Source organism: Vanrija albida, assembly GCF_041260175.1.
Source record: "Vanrija albida strain AlHP1 chromosome Unknown contig_6, whole genome shotgun sequence".
Lineage (NCBI taxonomy): Eukaryota > Fungi > Basidiomycota > Tremellomycetes > Trichosporonales > Trichosporonaceae > Vanrija > Vanrija albida.
Window position 1 is genome coordinate 231,634 of NW_027191425.1, and position 16,547 is coordinate 248,180.

General features: G+C 65.1%; 5 protein-coding genes and 3 non-coding genes across 8 annotated transcripts; 1 reads left to right on the forward strand and 7 right to left on the reverse strand.

The window, feature by feature from the left end:
* Positions 1 to 56: 56 nt before the first annotated feature.
* On the reverse strand, positions 57 to 4,318 carry Q8F55_007451 (uncharacterized protein; the record flags this gene model as incomplete). The annotated part of the gene is made up of 9 exons (XM_069355881.1): positions 57 to 1,604; positions 1,644 to 1,888; positions 1,925 to 2,018; positions 2,567 to 2,893; positions 2,937 to 3,168; positions 3,216 to 3,564; positions 3,604 to 4,146; positions 4,195 to 4,204; positions 4,241 to 4,318. 9 exons carry the CDS (start codon positions 4,316 to 4,318, stop codon positions 57 to 59), a joined length of 3,426 nt encoding a protein of 1,141 aa, XP_069205722.1.
* A 530-nt stretch (positions 4,319 to 4,848) lies between these two features.
* On the forward strand, positions 4,849 to 5,997 carry GET1 (GET complex subunit get1; the record flags this gene model as incomplete). Its single annotated transcript, XM_069355882.1, has 4 exons — positions 4,849 to 5,122; positions 5,546 to 5,731; positions 5,777 to 5,866; positions 5,906 to 5,997. The coding sequence occupies 4 exons, from the start codon at positions 4,849 to 4,851 to the stop codon at positions 5,995 to 5,997; spliced, it is 642 nt and encodes a 213-aa protein (XP_069205723.1).
* A 226-nt stretch (positions 5,998 to 6,223) lies between these two features.
* On the reverse strand, positions 6,224 to 7,787 carry TSA1 (cTPxI; the record flags this gene model as incomplete). Its single annotated transcript, XM_069355883.1, has 4 exons — positions 6,224 to 6,302; positions 6,616 to 7,057; positions 7,569 to 7,675; positions 7,759 to 7,787. The coding sequence occupies 4 exons, from the start codon at positions 7,785 to 7,787 to the stop codon at positions 6,224 to 6,226; spliced, it is 657 nt and encodes a 218-aa protein (XP_069205724.1).
* A 1,340-nt stretch (positions 7,788 to 9,127) lies between these two features.
* Positions 9,128 to 9,216, reverse strand: Q8F55_007454. The gene has a single exon. It is a non-coding gene; the product is annotated as a tRNA-Tyr (tRNA).
* Positions 9,217 to 10,033: 817 nt separating this feature from the next.
* Positions 10,034 to 12,407, reverse strand: Q8F55_007455 (uncharacterized protein; the record flags this gene model as incomplete). The annotated part of the gene is made up of 4 exons (XM_069355884.1): positions 10,034 to 11,336; positions 11,392 to 11,644; positions 11,764 to 11,884; positions 12,336 to 12,407. The coding sequence occupies 4 exons, from the start codon at positions 12,405 to 12,407 to the stop codon at positions 10,034 to 10,036; spliced, it is 1,749 nt and encodes a 582-aa protein (XP_069205725.1).
* Positions 12,408 to 14,464: 2,057 nt separating this feature from the next.
* Q8F55_007456 lies at positions 14,465 to 14,549 on the reverse strand. Its single transcript has one exon. It is a non-coding gene; the product is annotated as a tRNA-Tyr (tRNA).
* A 58-nt stretch (positions 14,550 to 14,607) lies between these two features.
* On the reverse strand, positions 14,608 to 14,694 carry Q8F55_007457. The gene has a single exon. It is a non-coding gene; the product is annotated as a tRNA-Tyr (tRNA).
* A 294-nt stretch (positions 14,695 to 14,988) lies between these two features.
* Positions 14,989 to 16,402, reverse strand: DAO1 (D-amino acid oxidase; the record flags this gene model as incomplete). Its single annotated transcript, XM_069355885.1, has 7 exons — positions 14,989 to 15,321; positions 15,355 to 15,548; positions 15,604 to 15,808; positions 15,843 to 15,957; positions 16,003 to 16,064; positions 16,106 to 16,218; positions 16,342 to 16,402. The coding sequence occupies 7 exons, from the start codon at positions 16,400 to 16,402 to the stop codon at positions 14,989 to 14,991; spliced, it is 1,083 nt and encodes a 360-aa protein (XP_069205726.1).
* Positions 16,403 to 16,547: the final 145 nt, after the last annotated feature.

Sequence of the window (16,547 nt, forward strand, 5' to 3'; positions counted from 1 at the left end):
TGTCGCCGCCACTTGTACCCCACATGCATAGTATACAACACGAGCCCACGCCCACCCTAGAACTTGGACCGGTCGGCCAGCCGCCACTCCTTCAACGGCCCCCACCAGCTCCACGTCGACCCGCCCGCCTCGGCGCGCGGCGTCGCCGCGCCGCTGCCGCCTGGCCGCGCAGTCTGCTCGTCCGCGTCCGCGTCCGAGTCCTTGTCGCTCTGGTGCGGGTCGTCGTGGTCGTCGTCGTCGCTCGTCGCGCTGTCCACGTCCTCCCAGTCCCCGTCGTGCCGCGCGCCGTCCCCCTCCATGTCCTCGGGCTCGCGCACCATCGGAATCGCAATCGCGCTGGCACTGCTGATCCGCGCGCGCCGGCTGCGCCGTGTAGACGACCGCGAGTCCTCCGTCTCCTCGGCCAGCAGTGCATTCGCCCGCAGCTGCCGCTGCGCCTCGTGCAGCCGCCGCGTGCTCTCGTGGTGCTCGCGCATGCCGTACGCGCCCAGGTCCCAGCTCTCGGCGGGCTGGATCGTGCTCCCCGCTATTGTCGGCACGCGCGACCGCCGCTCGGCCTGCTCGACCGCGCTGCGCCGCGTCGCCTCCTCGTGCGCGCGCCGCAGCCGGCGCAGGTACACCTGGAACCAGGTGAGCGGGTACGCGAGCAGCTCGCGCGCCGTCTGCGGCGGGTGCAGCGACGGCGTTCTCGACGTCGACGACGTCTCCGAGTTGGAGCTCTGCGGGTGGCCACCAGAGTCGTTCTCCACGCGGTCGCGGTCGCGCTCGTGCGTCGGCTCGCGCAGGCGCAGCGACCCGAGCTCGATGTCCTCGTGGAAGCCCTCCTCGACGTCGGGGTGCAGCGTCGCGGCCGGCGCAGTGGCCGAGCGCTGTACCGCGCCACGCCGGCGCGTGGCCGACTCGTGCGAGCCGCCCGAGTGGCTTCCGGTGCCGCCGTTGGGGTGCTGTACAAAGTTTGCAATGCCCGTCGCCATGCCCATGACCGACGTCGACGCGGTGCGGATCGTCGCACCCATCGACGAGTTGTGTCTCCTGTTGCCTGGTGCGGGGGTCTGCGCACCGTGCGGCGTGTTGGCGCCAGGCGTCTGTGCAGCCATCACACCATCGCGGTGTGCGCGGCGGGCCGCACGCTTCTTCTTCCTGATGGCACGCTCCATAATGTCCTCGACTTCGCCGATGCCCATGCCAGCGCCGACCCACCACCACCAGCCGAGCCACGTCTGCCAGAGGACCGCGGCCCAGATGAGATGCTGGAGCCAGTCGATGCCCTCTTCCTTGACTGCGACGAACGAGCTAGCCGTAGTGACGAAGGCGAGGCCGAGGGCGCCGCCGCCAAAGACACCGGTACCGCCGTCCAGGCGCCACGCGCGGCGCCGGTTGACCAGGAAGCCCCAGATGCACAGCGAGAGCGTGAAGATGAGCAGGAGCGTCGACGAGAAGACGTTGCGGATGGCGTCGCCCAGATCAACAACCGTCCGGTTGTTGGACATGGTGCAGAAGAAGAGGCCCGATGATGCGACGGCGAGCGGGCCCAGCGCGAGGAAGATGAGCCGGGCTTCAGTGCGCGAGGGGTACAGCAGCGTCAAGAACTGGATGTGGGTGAGCTAGGCCGTCAGCATAAAATCTCCCCCTGCGCATCCTACATTCGCAAGCCCATTGCTCAGCGCCTGGAGGAGGTACCACGCGGCGTTCTCGGCCGTGGTCCAGTTCTCGCCGGGTATCGCGACGCTGACATAGTCGAGCGCATACGGCCAGTGGTCGGCCTGGTTGGAGGCGTGGCGCAGGATGACGCCGATGCGGGTCGCGACGCCGATGAGCACGGATATGATGGATGCGAGCTGCAGCCCGTAGTTGAGCGGCGCGAGCGGGTAGTGGTACTGCGTCGTGACTGGCCGTCAGCGGGGCCTGCGGGAAGTAAACTCACACAGCAAGTGGATGAGGAGCACGACCAGCAGCGTCAGCGTGATGCCGCTGACGAGCAGCTGGATCGGCAGGCTGTACGAGAACGCAGGCTGGTACTGCAGGTACGGGTCGTTTGCGAGGGCGATCCCCTCGGACATGGCGGCGGCTGAGGGGCGCCGGCCCGGTGCGGTGTGTGTGTGGGCGGTAGAGAGCGGGGCAGGTCGATGTCTGGCGCTTAGATGTGCGATGGGGCCATTGTATCGACGAGAAAGAGAGTCGCAGTGTCTGGAAAGAGTATCGTCGAGCGGCAATCTCACTTTGTCGCCATCTCGGCTGCGTAGGCGGACGGGCGAGGGTGATGGCTCCATAACAATGGCCCTCGACGGAAGCAATTTCAAATGAGTGGCGGCGGCGACTGCTCTTAGTAGACGTCTGCCCAAAACTGTCCTGTGCAGACCCAACCACTCGTGGCCGCCTGGCCACCTGCATATGCGAAAACACAACATCAAGCAAAGTGAGAAGCAAAAATCCGAATGGTAAACTAGCGATTATGAAACGACCTATCTCGCGATTATCGCCCCGGCCCAGGCGTCCCCCGCCCGTACACTCCTGCTCGGCGCGGCGTCGTCCCAACGCCGCCCGCTTTCCGCTGGCCGCCACCCACGTTTGCAGACGGCCGTCGAGGTGTGGCAGTCACCGACGCCACGGATGCCGCCTTGGCCAACGTTTCTGGTGTCTGCTGGCTCGCGTCGGCAGCGGCGAGGGCACGCAGCATGTGCATAGGGTCGGCACGTGATGATGGGTGGGTCGACCCAGCCGCAGAGAGCAGTGCCACAGCGTCGGGGCCGTCCGAATCGGTCGACGGCGGCTTGTCCGTGTCGTCCTGTGACCGCAAGTCGGCTGCGAGCGACGAGAAGATGCCGTCGAGGAAGCGCGTCGCTTGTAATGAGTACTGCCGCGCTTGGTGTGTGGCCTGGTGCAACGTGTCGACCTGTGGTGTGTGAGTTGTTGCGACACGAAGGAGTCCAACTCACCTCTAGCTCGACTTCTGCAAAGTTGCTGACCGACGCCGCTGCACCGTTCCCATCGCCCGCCGCCATGACCTCGTCCGACAGGCTGAGCGCGCGCTTGAAGAAGTCGGCGGCGCCAGTGACATCTGGCACAGCTTGTCGCCGGGCCGACGCATTTAACGAGCTGATCACCTTGGCCTGCATCTCGTTGGCCCGTGCGCCGATCCGTGACCAGTCGCGATCTTCAGTCTTCATTCTGGGTCATGTCAGCGGGCGGTCATGGATCAGGTTGCCCCCACTCACCGCTTGATGACGGCATTCTCCTTCTCCTGCGTCTTGCGGTTCTCCACATTACGTGGATGCGGCCGAATGTTGAGTGCTGATGCTGATGCTGCGGTAGGATCGCCAAAGACGTTGGTGTCGACGTTGCCCTTGGCGAGGTTGGACACAAAGTCGTCCATCACGTCGCCGAGGAGCTTGTCCACCTCGTCGGCATCGGCGGCGCGTCGTTTGCCCTTGCCCTCGGCCATGTGCTCGTCCATTGCCCGCTTTGCGCACCACGAGATGAGCCATCGCGCCTTGATGGGCTCTGGGATGCCCGTGTCGATATGCCGGTAGAACTGCTCCGACGGCACCGATGAGTGTGGATAGCCTACGCCCGTCAGCACCTCCGTCCTGACCCTATACCCACTTGGCTCGCCGCGCCCAAAGCTCGAGCTCGCACGCTTCCCGCGCATCGTTAACGAACTCCTCCGGTCCATCTCATTCCGCATATCCCGATTCCGCGAGATAATCGGCGTGTCCGCTATTGGCAGCGGCACGACCATGTCGCCCAGCGCCCGTGTCGACCTCCGCCCCCTGCGCACGCTCGCCGGCGGGCCCATCGCCCACGACCCGGGCGGGCTCCCAGGCGGTGACGGAGGCGGTGCTGCCGATGGCCGTGGTCGCGCGGCCCGCTTGAACGACAAATGGGGTACAGCTAATGGCTTGTTGGTGAAGATGCTCGGCGCATCGCCCTCCTGCCGGCTATCCCCGACATCCTCAGCGGGCACCGCGTCATCAGCGACGAGCGGCGCGCGCCCAGGCCGCGACGGCACAGGCGAGGGTTCTCGTGCGAGCTTTGCTCTTGTCGATTCTCGTCTCCGCGCAATCTTGCGCGTCGACGGTGGTGGTGGTGGGATCGCGTCGTCTCCCGCGTCGTCTTCTGCCTCTGCAATCGGCCGCGGGTTGAATCCTAGCAGGTCAGCACCACGCCCGCTCTCACGCCGCGCGCCCAACGCACCCTGCTTCTTCTGTCGACGTCAGCCATGCAAGTGCGCCAAACTCACCGTCCGTGCCCGCTTCACAGGCTCCAGTTCGGCGGCCTTGGCCGCCCGTTTGGTAGGTACCCCCGATCCGTTGGCCATGGGTGCTGCCCTGCTGCTCGAGGCGACGGGGGACGGGCCCTCTGTGGCAGGAACGGCGCGACGAGATGGTGTGCGCGCGCCCTGCCGTGTGGCCATTGTCGGGGGCTGCGCCAGCCGCTGCTGCTGTGCTGTGGCCGGGGTCAAGTCGGGTCGGCTGGCGTGTCGGCGTGTCGTGTGGATGCCGGCGAGCGCGGTCGGGGCCAGCGTATGTGTACGAGTCGATGTTAACGAGAGTATGTCATGCAGAGAGCAGAGAGCATTCAATGGGCCCAGTTGGATCCGTAGTGATTGTTTGTGTCGAGGGGGTGAGCGCGCACGGAACCTTTTTTTGGCGCGCGTGGCTGGCTCATGGAATATTCTCAACATTTTTCTTTCATAATTTATCCCATCAGCTCGTCACCAATGACCTCAGACCGGATTGTTGGGCCGCCGCTGCCGTCGACACCGGCGACGACGACGACGTCGGCGTCGACGGCAATCCACAAGCATCTACAGCTCACTCACACCACTGACCTACGCCCCAAAGCACCATGGCAGACCCAAACCTCGCCGTGCTCATCTTCCTCATCGTCCTCCTCACGCAGGTCGTCGCCTGGGTCGGCAAGAGCGTGCTCCAGGGCGCCGCGGGCGCGGCCTACTCGCGCGTCTTCCTCGGCGGCATCGAGAAGGAGCAGCGCCGCCTGCGCAAGCAGGTGCTCGAGGACAAGGCCGAGCTTGGGCGCACCAGCTCCCAGGACGAGTTTGCAAAGTGGGCCAAGCTGCGGCGCAAGGTGGACAAGGGACTGGCCGAGCTGGAAAAGTCGAGTGAGTCGGGATCCGCGATCATGGCCCGGCGGCGCGTCCGAGTGCGGCACAAAGGGTGGCGGCTGCTCGGCGGGGTGGGCTCGTCCTCGTCATCTTCCGGAGCGTGGTATGACTCGCCTTCTGGGCGGGGCTGGATCGGAGGAAGGCGTCCGAGGCCCTCGACAACAAGCTGGTGCGCCTTGACGAGGACGTCGGCCTTGTCTTTTCAAGCGGGTCGCCGCGTCTAGGGCTTGCAGCTCATGCGAGATGCTTGCGCTGGCTGGGCGCCTTCAGCACACCAACCGGCCGTATCGTCGGGGAGCTGCTTGCCCAGTATGAGCGCCTTCAGCACACCACCGAGCGCATCGTCCTCGCCGTTGCCCCCGCCAAAGCTCTCGAACAGCGCCGCCGCCAAGTCCCATTTGCGCCAACTAACTCCCCCAGACGCAAAGCTCGCGGCCGCCCGCTCGACCTTCACGTCGCGCTTCTCGACGCTCATCTGGCTCAGCACCACGGGCGCCCAGTTCGCCCTCATGTGGTGGTACCGCGCGCAGCCCGTCTTCTGGCTCCCGGACGGCTGGGTGCCCGGCCCAGTGGGGTGGCTGCTGCGGTTCCCCTCGGCGCCGAGGGGTGCGTTGCGTGTGGCTTCTACTCTGCAGATGCTGACGTCCGCAGGCTCCGTGTCGGCCGGCGCGTGGAGCACGGTGTGCAAGCGCGTGCTCGTGACGGGCGAGGAGCTGGTCAAGGGGTATCTCGCGCCTGCTGGTGGGTGCTGGGGGAGGCGTATTGAGCTAACCGAAGCAGAAGTCGCACCCGAACCCGTCGCTGTGCCCGTTGCCTCGCAGCCCGCGCCCAGCGCCAAGATTGAGGAGATTGAGCACGAGAAGCTCGACTAGGCCGACGCCAAGAGCAACCCCGACCCGCCCGACCCGCCCGACTCGCCCCACAGCCTGTACACAACACCAGTTGCATCAGACGCGCATAGACACCGACACACATAATGGCTCCTATATGTACTGCTACAACTTGCCAACGGGGCGGCGCTCGGCCCGAGATGGTGGTCGCTCGGCGACTGACCGCACCGACAACCCTGTGCCGCGCCGCTGACCGCTCGCTGACTACTTATGCCTTGGCACGCTTGCTCGGCTTCTCGGCCGAACCGGGCTCCTTGCGCTTGTTGGTAGCGTCGGACTCGTCGGCTCTGCGCACGTGGTTAGGATCGGGGTGCGTGGGCAGACTCGGGACAGAGGGCAGACTCGCAGCGATAATGATAGGGGCGGGAATGACTGGGACGACGACACAATCTTGGACAGGGAGTTATCCCGCGCCGAAGCGCCTTGGCCACGCGCGGGGCCGCTAGCAACTCGCTCTCTCGCTCTCTTCGCACATCTGGCAGAATCCATCGGGAACCATGCCTATCACGTCCCTCCTCTCTCTCTATCCGATATCTCCCATCTACTCTCTAAGGGGGGTGGGGGGTGGGGATACCGGGGAAAGCCAAAGCCAACGCTTACTGCTTGGTGAAGTACTTGGACGCGTTGTCCGTGTCGATCGTGTCCTTGCCCTCCTCCCAGCCGGCGGGGCAGACCTCGCCGTGCTCGTCGGTGAACTGGAAGGCCTTGACGACGCGGATCGTCTCCTCGACCGAGCGGCCGACGGGGAGGTCGTGAATGTGCGAGGCACGCAGCACGCCCTTGGGGTCGATGAAGAAGGTGCCGCGGAGCGCGATGCCCTCCTCCTCGAGGAGGACGCCGTAGGCCTTGCTGACGGCGTGGTTGCGGTCGGCGAGGAGGCCGAGCTTGAGGTCGGGGCCGAGGCCGCCCTCCTTGCGGGGGGTCTGGGCCCAGGCGAGGTGGGTGTACTCCGAGTCGGTGGAGACGCCGATGACCTCAGCGCCGATGGCGGCGAACTGGTCGAGGGCGTTGTTGAACGCGAGGATCTCGGTGGGGCAGACGACTGGGTGGTGTTAGTGGGCTGTGGTGGGCTGCTTCGGCCGACGCGTCGGTCCAATTTTTTAGACACCGGCGGAGCGCGTCGATGACGACAAGTGCCGCCAACGGGGCATCCGCAGTGGTGCTTCCACAAGCATTCCGTACCACTCCGAACGATGCAGTGCTAGTGGTGCGACGTAGAAGCAGCGAACAGAAGCGCTTGGAGGCTTGGGGAGTGGGGTGGACCGGCCGCCGGCACCAAACGCCACCAGCCACCGGTCACCGGCCACTCCTCCACGACTCTCCCTTCTTCCAACGTCCACAACTCGCTCCCACAACCTCCCAGCGCCTTGGGACTGGGCTTAAAATGCGCAGAATGATCCCCGCTACACGCTAGTATGCACGCGCATGCGCTAGGAGGCGCTGGAAGCGCAAAAATGGCTCCAGCGCCCCCCCTCGCCTCCTCGACCCCCCATCGACTCCCCAGACCTCCCCAGAGACCCCCAGGACCTCTAGAACGCGCTCAAACGACCTACAAGTAAAGTCCAAGGGGTAGAAGAAGAGGACGACCCACTTGCCGGCGTAGTCCTTGAGAGAGATCTCAGAGAACTCGCCGTTCTTGACGAGGGTGCCGGTGAACTCGCTGGGTGTGTGAGTGGCTGGGCGGGGCGGTGGGGGCAGCTGCCATGTGCTACGCATACACGCAGCAGCAGCAGGAGCACTCACGGAGCGGGCTTCTGGATGCGGGCAGACATTGTGGATTGCTGGATTTTGGAAAGAGGGAAGAGGGAGAGGGAGGATCTTGGAACAATATTATATGCGTAGGCATGTCCCTGGCGCGTTTGGCGAGGCAAAGTCAGTTCCGCGGCGTGGTCCGATCGGACCGCGCCAGGACAGCGGTGACGACGCTGCACGCGCGATTTCACCATAGCTGACTCGACCGCAAAGGTCGGCTTACACCTTGGCTCGTTAGACCCGACGACGGCCGAAAGATAGCCCAGGGGGGGTCGACATTCAAGACGCCGACGGCTGTGTCTGTCTTGGTGCATGAGCCGCATGCATAAGAGCCGCCCAGCTCGGCGCGTGTGAATGCATAGCAGGGGCATGTGGACGCTGCATGGGGGCAGGCGGGAAGCATGGCCGACGCGACGCGAATGTTGCGCTTCGCCGCACCAAGCCGGCGCACGCCATGCTCGGCCTCGCTGACGCGCAGCTGCGCCAGCGACGCCAAAACAGAGCCAACGCTGACTCAAGCCTGCTAAGCTGGCTAAGCCGCCATGCCTTCTATATGCGTGCCCTCCCCTCCGTGTCGCGAGCCCGCCGGCGTGTGGGTCCTCGCTGCTGACCGCGACGCCGGGTCTAACGGCCATTCCCCGCACATTCAGAGAAACGCCTGACGGGTAAACCCCGACGCGTGGACGCGAGGCAAGATTACACATTGCACTTGGACGTCTGGCTTATCGCCGCGGCGCGAGTGGCGCTGGCGGTGGGTCGTGGCGCGATAACGTAGAACGTGTAGCACGTCGCGTACCGCTTGCCTCCTGCGTGCTGCTGCAGGTGCAAGTCAAGTCGGGGTGCGACGGGCAGGTCTCTGGCACAGCAGCCCGCTCTACACTGCTCCGCCTCATGAGCTAGGGGCAAAGGAGAGCGCGTGATAACCACCATCCGCCGGCTGCTCGCACGCACGAGCCTCGCAGGTCAAGGCTGGTGGCACGCACCAGGCGCTTGAACCTCATCCTCCTCGCACTCCGCGACGAGCCGTCGCCATGCCCAGCATCCAGGCCGCCAATCCCAAGCGTCTTACATGGACATGGCGCAGCGTATCGCTCTGCTCGTGAATCCACTCTCGGCCCCTTCCCATCCGCCACGTTGAGCAGAGTGGCACCCCGATCATCCAGGCATAACGTGATCGTTGTTGACGCAGTTGCAGTGCGTGGCATGCATTCCCGCGCCGCCACGAGTCGCGCGGAAAGTACTTAAGGGTGGATTAACACTTCAACCTAATAGCTAACAACCAAATGGCTAATGCCGGCGGGAGCAAAGCCGGCGCGACCCCACCCACCCCAAAAGCAAAAGAGTAGCTCGCGCCACTCAATCTCCTGACTGTGATTCGAACACAGGACCTGCGGATTGAAGAATGTAACCAATTACAGTCCGACGCTCTACCAACTGAGCTATCAAGAGGGAGTCGAGGATTCAACGCGGGGTTGGCGTGCGGGTGCTTACGAGCTGGCGCGGCCCCCTCCCTTCCCCCAGCACAAGTCCAGAGTCCCCCGTGCCGCTCGCTGCTCGCGATAGCACTGAGCCCGCCCAATCCCCCACGGCCCGCCCCAGACGCCGCCGCAGCCGGGGCCGCCGCCACGCACCCTCCCATTCGCCCGCGACTGCGGAGCCACCTCCACCACCCCCTGCGCCGCCGCCACGCCGCCACCGCCACGCCCCAGCCCCTTGCTGTCGCCATGTGCTTGGGTGATGGTGGATACCGGCGCGTGCGCGTGCGCGTGCGCGTGTGCTGCGCCGCCCGCGTGCTGCGTTGCGCGCTTGTACTGGCGTGCTCGTGGCCGGTATACCCGCGACAGCTCGCTGCCACCCGCGACGCCCTCCCGGTCTCTGCCTCTGCTTCTCCTTCTGCTTCTGCCTCTGCCGCCGGCGACGCGGTGACTGGGAGCCCAGCCCACCCACGCCGACCCACGCCCCCAAACCACCCCCCCGCCCCCCCCGCCCACTTATTCTACGTCATGCATGCTTTGCTTGCTTCTTCCAATGAACGTCCCTCCGTCTCCGTTACAGCCCGCTGGCCCGTCCCCGCTCGCGGAGCGAACGGAACGGCGCCCGGGTTACAGTGCACAACTTGCTATGCGAGTTTGATCAAACAGATGTTTATACCTTTGGTCGAGGGGAACAACGAAATGCCCAAGGGGTGGTGGCGGTCAAACGGATATCGAGGATGGTGACAACAGGATTCGGTGCGATTCGAGGTCCGACGCGCGACGACGACAGACTAGAGATCCATGTTTTCAATCTCAAAGCCAGAGTCGTCCTCACGTCTCCGCTCGTCGGCTTCTTCCGACGACGACTTGGCGCGGCCGGCACGGCCACCAAGACCAAACGAGAGGTCGTCGTCCTCCTCGTCCTCGGCGACACCGCCACGAAGGCCCGAGTCGGGGACCTTGAAGTTTGTCGCGCTGCGGCCAAACATGCCGCCACCAATCATGCCAGCTCTGGCAGTGAGTGATAGTGGCAGGCCGCGGTTGGGGAGCGGGCTCGTGCCGACAGGCGTGGTACCAGTGTAAAAGTGGAGGCCAGCCATGTCGGGGAGCGAGCCAGCAGAGTGGGGAGTGCCGGGGCCTGGAGCCGACGACACGGATGAGCGGCGATCGCCGTTGATGCCAACAGGCTTGGAGTGGCCGTTGGCCTTGAGGCCGAGCGAGCTGGGCGCCGGGGACAGGCCGTTCTGAGTGAACGAGTCGGAAGACGTCGAGTCGGACCCAGGGCTCGACTTGCGGTCCTTGGCACTGCCAAATGTGGCCGAGTCACGCAATGATGAAGGCGTGAGGGGAGGAACGGTCGAGCCAGCAGGCGAGTGCGAGACCTTGGGGAGGTCGCGGGCGGCCGAGCGAGCCGACTTGAGCAGCGCATTCTCGCCGCGGGGCGAGAGAATGGCAGGCCAGAGCGACTTGTCGGTAGGGAGCGACCTGCCCTGGGCGTTTGTTGGGTCCATGTGCGCCAGGATAGCAGCCGCCTCGAGCATCTGGACCTGCTGGTGCTTGCTCATGCTGATCTGCGTGGGCTCGCGCCAATGGGGACTGTGCTCCCAACGGTGCTTGACGAGGCACGAGGGGTGGCGGTACTCTTTTGAGCAGCTCTCGCACTTGAAGACCATGCCCTTTCTCCTGCCCTTGATGCCGCCCGAGCCAGTACCGAGGGCGAGCTTCTCCCACTCTGGCTTGAGCTCGTCGGTGGGCTCGGCGTCGTCCTCCATGTCCATGTCGAGCTCGGCGCTGCCGCTACGGCCACCCGAGCGGTCGTCATCATCATCGTCGCCGTCAAACTCCATGTCAAGCTCCATGTCGTCGGTCTGGACCGTGGGTGGGGCCTGTACACGTGCGGACCCGCCTGCAATTCCCCGAGAAGGCAGTGAGGCGGCAATCGTGGTACGAGAGTTTGCACGGACCGCCGCTGGGCGTCGGTCCGTTTTGGCAAAGTCGAACAATTGTGGCGAGCCCGTAGCGCTCGAGAGCCTCCTGCCGGGGATGGGAGTGGCGCCAGTAGAGTACGACGACGACAGGGTAGGGCGGGCGAGCCTCCACAAGTGTCAGATCGAGCCGCACGGCACACAAGTGCTGCCGAACAACTCACGACTTTTCCAGGCCAGAGTCACCCATCAGGCCGAGCTTGCCACGGCCGAGGACGCCAGTGGTGGACGAGCTCATGCGACGCGGCTTGGCAGCAGGCGAAGCGGCAGGCGCGGCGGCGCTGCCGTTGGTCGCCGTGCCATTGGCGGGGCGAGTGGTCGACAGGTACGAGGTGGCTGGGACGGAGCCGGCGACCTCCGCGCCATTGGGGGTCTTTGGCGGCGAGGGGTTGCGACCACCTGCGAGCGAGAGGAGGTCTGGGGGAGTGTCAGCGGGTGTCAGCGGGTCATGGTTATATGCCTGGGTGGCAAATGGGTAGCACGGTCGCACTGAGATCGCGGATCCACTAAGAAGCCAAGCGTCGTGGAAGACTCACCAAAGGCATGTGCGTGCATCTCGCCTTCTTTGCCGTGCTCGCACGGGGGGAGGAAGCTCGGATGTAAGAGGCTCGCCTTGGGGTTGGCAGCGGGCGACGACTGAGCGGGGAGCTCGGCGGGCTGTAGGTTGTGGTGGTGGTGGTTGTGGTGGTGGTAGGTGTACGAGGGAGGCCAGTAATGTTGTTGCCAGACGGGCGTGGACATTGAGCGCCGGTGTAGGTTTGGATTGTTTGACGCGTTTGGTGGGAGCATGGTGCGTCGTCGTGTGCGCGTAGTGTAATGTTCAACGTGTCGCGAGATGGATAAAGAGACGAGCACTGTCAGCACAGTCCCTCTGGCAACAAAAAAAGACGCAGCGCGACAATGGACGAGGGGGGAGGAGGAGGACGGCGCGACAATGTAGGCCTGCTGGCGGGGTCAAGTGTGTGGTGGTAGCGGGCGCGATGTGCGCCTGGGCGGGTAACACAAAACACACACTAGCTTAGACTTTTTTTGGAAAGCTATGCCAGAACATTGCGCGGATAACAACAACCACGTGCCGCTGCCGCTGCTGCTACTGCATGCAACTCACCTCGAGAGAAGGAGTGGACGCGGGGGGAGGAGAACGCCACTGGGTAAAGGCGGCCGCTGCTGCAGATGCCATGATGGAGCGGTGCGGGCGGCGGCGACGACGACGCGGCTGGCTGAATCAGACGGCTGGCTGGGGTGTCGGCGATGTGCGGGTGCTGTGCCTTTGGCTGGCAAAGCTCGGCCGTAGTGGTTGGGGTAGGGGGTGGGGGAGGGGGGGATGGGAGGAGGAGGAGCACCACGTACGGGCTGGCGGAGGAGGAGTAGTGGTTGTCGAAGAGTGGTGAGTGTGGTTGTAGTGGGTGGGTGAGATGGAGGAAACAAGTTGGAATGGGTGGTCGTCGCTGTCGCTGGCTGGGAGTCACTGACTGCAGCCTGGAAAGTTGGATTGGTCGTGGTCGTCTGGGCGGGCCAACGGAAGTGGGCGGGGGAGCTACAGGCGGGCACGGCAAGGCGGGTCACTGACGAGACGAGACCAGGGACAATGTCCGGCACGCACGACGGCCCTCCCTCCTCCCCCTCTCGGCCCCTTACCTCCCCCTCCCACGCCTTATTCACACTGCCAGGGCGGATTACAACGTGGCGACTGCAAAAAAGTCCTGGGGCAAATCCAAACCTGGGCCATTTTGAAACCGCCCGCCGGGTCAACTGCGCGACGGCCGCGACGACGACGCACATGTCGTGATTACGCGTGGCCAGGGCAGCGAGCGCAGGTGGGGTGGGGTGGGAGGGGGGCAGGAGTGGGCCTTGGCATGCACTCGCTGCCGGGATAATGCCCTTGTTGCATCCCTTCACTTTGCCATTCAGCCAGCGCAGCCAGCGGCCCCCGCTATTGCCGCTACTGGAGTGTGGCCGCCCTCCCTCCCCACCCACATGGCAAGGAGTAACGGCGTACGGCTTCTCGGCTCGCTCGACAACAGCGAGGAACGACCGAGCAGGGACTCACCCGGCCGCCACCAGGCCGCTCTGCGCTGGGCCCCCTCGGCCGGCAGGCCTACCCCGCACTCGCTGCCCAGGGCCTGCAGCTACTCACTTGCCTCGGGGGCCTGGCCTGCCGAGCGAGCGAGCGAGAGGCAGCAGGCCGTCCCCGCCGAAATTCACTCGTCGCCAACTTCTTCCCCAAAAAAAGTCTGAGAACCGGAGTCGAGCCGGAGTCGAGTAGCCGGCCGGAATCATGGCAGCTGTACCGGAGTCGCTGGTTGCTGGCTGGTCGCTGGTTTCGGTAACCCGGCCAATGGTGATCAGGTACCCCGCCAACCTTGGTAAAGTTGGGCCGGCAGCGAGAGCGAGCCAGCCACCAAGCTGGCTCTGGTCGTAGCATTGGACTCGCCAGCAATGCATACTGCGAGCGCTCCAACTCGACTGCGCTCAGTCGATGGCGAGCACATGTGCCAGCCAGGGTTCGCCTCCCCACCATCGGCCAGGGGGCGGATATTCCTCTGAGAGGCCTCACATTCCCCCCCTCCCTGCCGGCCCTACCTGCGCAGCGAGTCGGGTCGACCACCACCGACGCACCCACCAACCCGCGCTGATCGGCAAATTCCACCCGGCGACCCCCAGCAGCATCACATGACGGGCACCAGACGGCCCAGGCCGGCAGGCTGCACACGTTCAGCAGCGTCTAGGAACCAGCTAAACTCTGATGCGGAGCAGTAAGCAGTGCAGCAGCGTCACGCAGCCACGTGGCTTGGCCAGCCGAGTGTAAGCCCAAGCCCAGCCCGCCGCCTGATCGACATTACTCCTCGGAAGTGCTCTTAAGCGCTGCTTACGGCGCTCGCTTGATTGCGCGTTACGACTGGAAGGAGGAGGAGCAGCAGCAGCAGGATGACACACCCCCGCACCGAATTGAAATTGTCGCCTAGCGGTCGTCTAGCCTCGTCAGATCGTTCCAGCCCCGCATTCCAGTCGGATCTCGCTGGCCCACTCTGACAACTCGTGACGGTGCTAGCTCGCATCGGCTAACAGTGGCAGCGCGCGGGGCTTGGCCGTGGCCAGTGGCCAGCCGCCACCACCAATCAAACGTGGCACATGTCCTGGTGCGAGGCGGCGCTCGGCGTCCCTACTCCTCTCAGCGCAAGCGCTAGCAAAAGCTTTGCGTGGTGGCCAAAAGCATCGTGCATGCACACGGCGCGCTCTCCTGACTGTGATTCGAACACAGGACCTGCGGATTGAAGGGAACAGTTACAGTCCGACGCTCTACCAACTGAGCTATCAAGAGGGTGTTGCGGCAGGGGCTGACGGTCGCCCGCTCGCCCCTGCTGGCTCGCACTCGCTGCTCTCCCGACTGTGATTCGAACACAGGACCTGCGGATTGACGGGTATCGTATTACAGTCCGACGCTCTACCAACTGAGCTATCGAGAGGTTGAGGCGAGCCGGTGTCGACTGGCGGCGTCGGGGGCTTACGGGCGCGGTGGGGTGGGGTGTTTGATCGTCCTTGTCGATCGTGACTGCTGAGGTGCACTGATCGGCCCCTCGCCTGCACCTCCCTCCGCCCTCCGCCCTGCCCCTCTCCCCCTCCGCGCTGCCCCCCCCCCCCCCCCCCCAAATGCTGCACCCCTCTCCCCCAACGATGCATGATTATGTCTATGTCCACTTTGATCTAACAACGACCGCCTGTGAGTAATGATGATGTACACAAAGAACTGGGCAAAGCCACTACAACCGCGCCTTGAGCACGGCCGCCTCGGCCTCGAGCACAGCCTCCGAGACGAGGTCGGCCGCCTCCTTTGCCATGCCCCAGCTCGCCTGGAAGCCGGCCGGGCCAATGCCGTACGCGTGCACGACGGCGACGCGGCGGCCGCGCACGGCGCGGTCCTCGCGCTCGAGGCGCGGCCCGCCCTGCCGGCTGGGCCGGAACCCAACACACTCGCGGATCACGTCCATGCCCTCGACTGTGCCGTCCACCGAGAGCTCGGGCACGTGCGCGAGGCACTCTTCGAGGATCTTGCGCGAGAGCGCCGGGTCCGCCTTGCGCTCCCACGATCCGACCTGCAGTCAGTAGGGCTTTGGGGGCCAACCCACCTCGTAGCACCCGCCGCAGATGGTCACGCCGCCCGAGTTGGGGCGCGGGATGATGTACGTCGAGCGCGTGGGGTCGACGTTGGAGCGCGACGAGTCCATGACGCAGCGCTTGACCTTTGGCGCGCGCACCAGCACGATCTGCCCGCGGATCGGCTCGACCGCCGTGTCGCGCACGTCGGTGAGCGTGAGCGAGCCTGGGGGTCAGGGGGTCAGGGCTAGTTATCAAGCAGGGGAAGCCACAGCACTCACCAAGACCAGTCGCGTTGACGACCACGCGCGTCGTCGGCTTGATCACGTCGGAGAGCGCAGCCACCTCGCCGCGCACAATCGTCACGCCGAGCGCGCGGCACTGCGCCTCAATCCACTTGAGGTACACTGGCGCGTTGACCGACAGCGACTCGAACGCGACGCCGACGCCGCCGTTCGGGCACTCGTCGGGCTTGAGGCGGCGGTACTGCCGTCAACACGGGACCCACGTACACACCCACGTTCTTCGCCACGTCCTTGTACCAGTGGTTGTGGAGGCCCGAGTCGGTCGCGGCGTACCGCAGTACGGGGAGCGGCATGGCCAGCCCCATCGGGATGAGCTCGCGTAACCGGGCGCTGGGGGTCAGTATCTGTTTGCCCGACGCGCGCACGCCAACTCACAGCGACTCAGTCTCCCAGCGGCACACGCGCTCCTCCGAGCTGAACGGGCACCAGTTGGCTCCCTTCCGTCGTCGTCAGCTTCGGCGCACGGGGCAACACTCACGGCCCATGGCGACGACCAGTCCTGGTCCAGCTCGTCCTCGGGCAGGTTCTTGGCGACAACGTGCACCTTGTACCCGCGGCGTGCGAGGATGAGGGCGGTCGTGAGGCCGATAACTGGGGCGTGAGTGAGCTGGGTGGCGGCGAGGTTGGAGGGCCGGGGGGCTGGCTCGACGCGCCGGCCGGCGATTGATTGCCGCGGTGCAGCGCCGCAAGCCCTGGGCCCCGCGAACCACTCACCGCCAGCGCCGACGACGACGACCTCGTCCTGGGCGAGAGGGCCGGCAGTGCTTGCAGTCATGTCGAGGGTGGGGAGGGACATAGTCTGCAGCCAGAGGCGAGTGTTGATCCTTTCGTTCCGCGTTGCTCTTTCGTTTGTAAACGCAGTGGCTCGAGAGTCGGCTGACCGCGTGAAAAGTGGGTTATTTGTCGGTCGGCGTCATTGC